The 1,452-nt window shown below is 38.4% G+C and overlaps 1 protein-coding gene across 1 annotated transcript; it reads right to left on the reverse strand.

Moving 5' to 3' along the window:
* Positions 1-40: 40 nt before the first annotated feature.
* On the reverse strand, positions 41-1,162 carry LOC126845488 (uncharacterized; the record flags this gene model as incomplete). Its single annotated transcript, XM_050584135.1, has 5 exons — positions 952-1,162; positions 812-889; positions 505-748; positions 195-277; positions 41-146 (listed from the first exon to the last, which is right to left on the reverse strand). Coding segments are annotated over exons 1-5 (647 nt in total), but the record flags the coding sequence as incomplete, so codon positions are not given.
* Between the last annotated feature and the right edge of the window lie 290 nt (positions 1,163-1,452).

Genomic DNA, 1,452 nt, shown 5'->3' on the forward strand with positions numbered 1-1,452 from the left:
TTTATACGACATGTACGCTGCTTTTCAAGAATCATATTACTCGGGTGACAGATCTGAAAATTCGCCTTTGCTGTCAAAGGCCTTGTTCAAGTCAGAAGCACCCATTTTCCTATTTGACGTTAAATTAGCACAAGAGGCAGTGAAAACTACGACGTCAGATTTACGTTTGGAGATTGAATCTAGTATAAACATACCGGAATCAACATCAGCTTTTTGCCTGGTGCTCCACGACAAATTGTTTGAGTATAATCCGTTAAGCGGCCAAGTTAATAAACTCCTATAGATTTAACACCAATTGTACATACGTTTACCGTATACAGAGACCAGATATTAAATTTAAGTCAGCACCTTTTTTTTTGGTTTAGCAAAATATATCAACATAAGGTATGTGTAATAAAATTATCCAACACAATTGTTCGATGAATGGTTTTTTTTTTATTAATAATAAATATATACATTTTTTTTTTACAAATGGCATTTTTTTTTAAAAAATTTAATTTTCGCCTAGCCGACGGGTTTTTTCTATTTATTAGCCTGGGCTGAGCTGCTGTTTGTTGCGCCTCGTCCGATGAAACAGCTTGTTCAATTTGCTGCTCCAACTGCACAACTTCATCATCCAGGCCCCTGGCTTGGCTGGGGTCAAAATCTGGACTCGGAGGGCTGGGCGATATATTACCAGTAGCAGCAGCACCATCAGCGTCAGCAGCAGCAGCATCAGCAGTAGTAACGGCAAACGGGTCTTCTTGATCTGTATTTAAAATATATATTTAGATTCTCAGAACGTATAATTATATGTTTTTTTTTTGTTTACCAAATATCGCATCGATGGTTGCCTGCTCATCATTTGGTTGGATTGTTGATATGCTGGGAACATAATCCCATTCTTCGGCTGTAGTGCAAAAAAAATTAATTATACCCTATTTCAGTACTCTTTATCGGTTTATAACTCACCAAATACTTTTTCTAAAACGCCCTGATCTTCCAAGTAAATGGGCTGCCTCTCGGCCACATCATCATCATCCGAGTCATCGCAGAGGTCAATTATTCCCGAAGAAATATCCGACCCCACGCCTGACTCGGCAAACATGTCTGGTGAGTTTGTTGAAAAAGATAGCTCTATTGGCCGAGCATACTCTTCGTCATCGGTCTAAACATCAACCATAAAGTTCATCAAGCTGTTTATATTAAAATACGTTTGTACTTACGCTATAGTCGTCAAAGTAATTTCGGCGCCTCCTGTATCTGTGTGGCGTGTCGCTTTCGTCAGACATTGTTGAAACAAACTGTACGTCATTCGACCGTTTTCGCCAGTTATATAGCGCATTTTTTAGCCATCTGCTTGTGACAAAAAAATTAACCAAACAAAAGTGAAATTTTTACTATGCTATAACAATTTTTCTTTTAACGGACAAATGCAAAATTTCATGTTTATTGCGTTATCGGCGCCCCCGA

The sequence above is a fragment of the Adelges cooleyi genome, unplaced genomic scaffold (genome assembly GCF_023614345.1).
Source record: "Adelges cooleyi isolate 19-005CV unplaced genomic scaffold, UGA_ACOO_1.1 ACOO_flye_CR_arks_rails_tigmint_CR_PRNA_793, whole genome shotgun sequence".
NCBI classification, from domain to species: domain Eukaryota; kingdom Metazoa; phylum Arthropoda; class Insecta; order Hemiptera; family Adelgidae; genus Adelges; species Adelges cooleyi.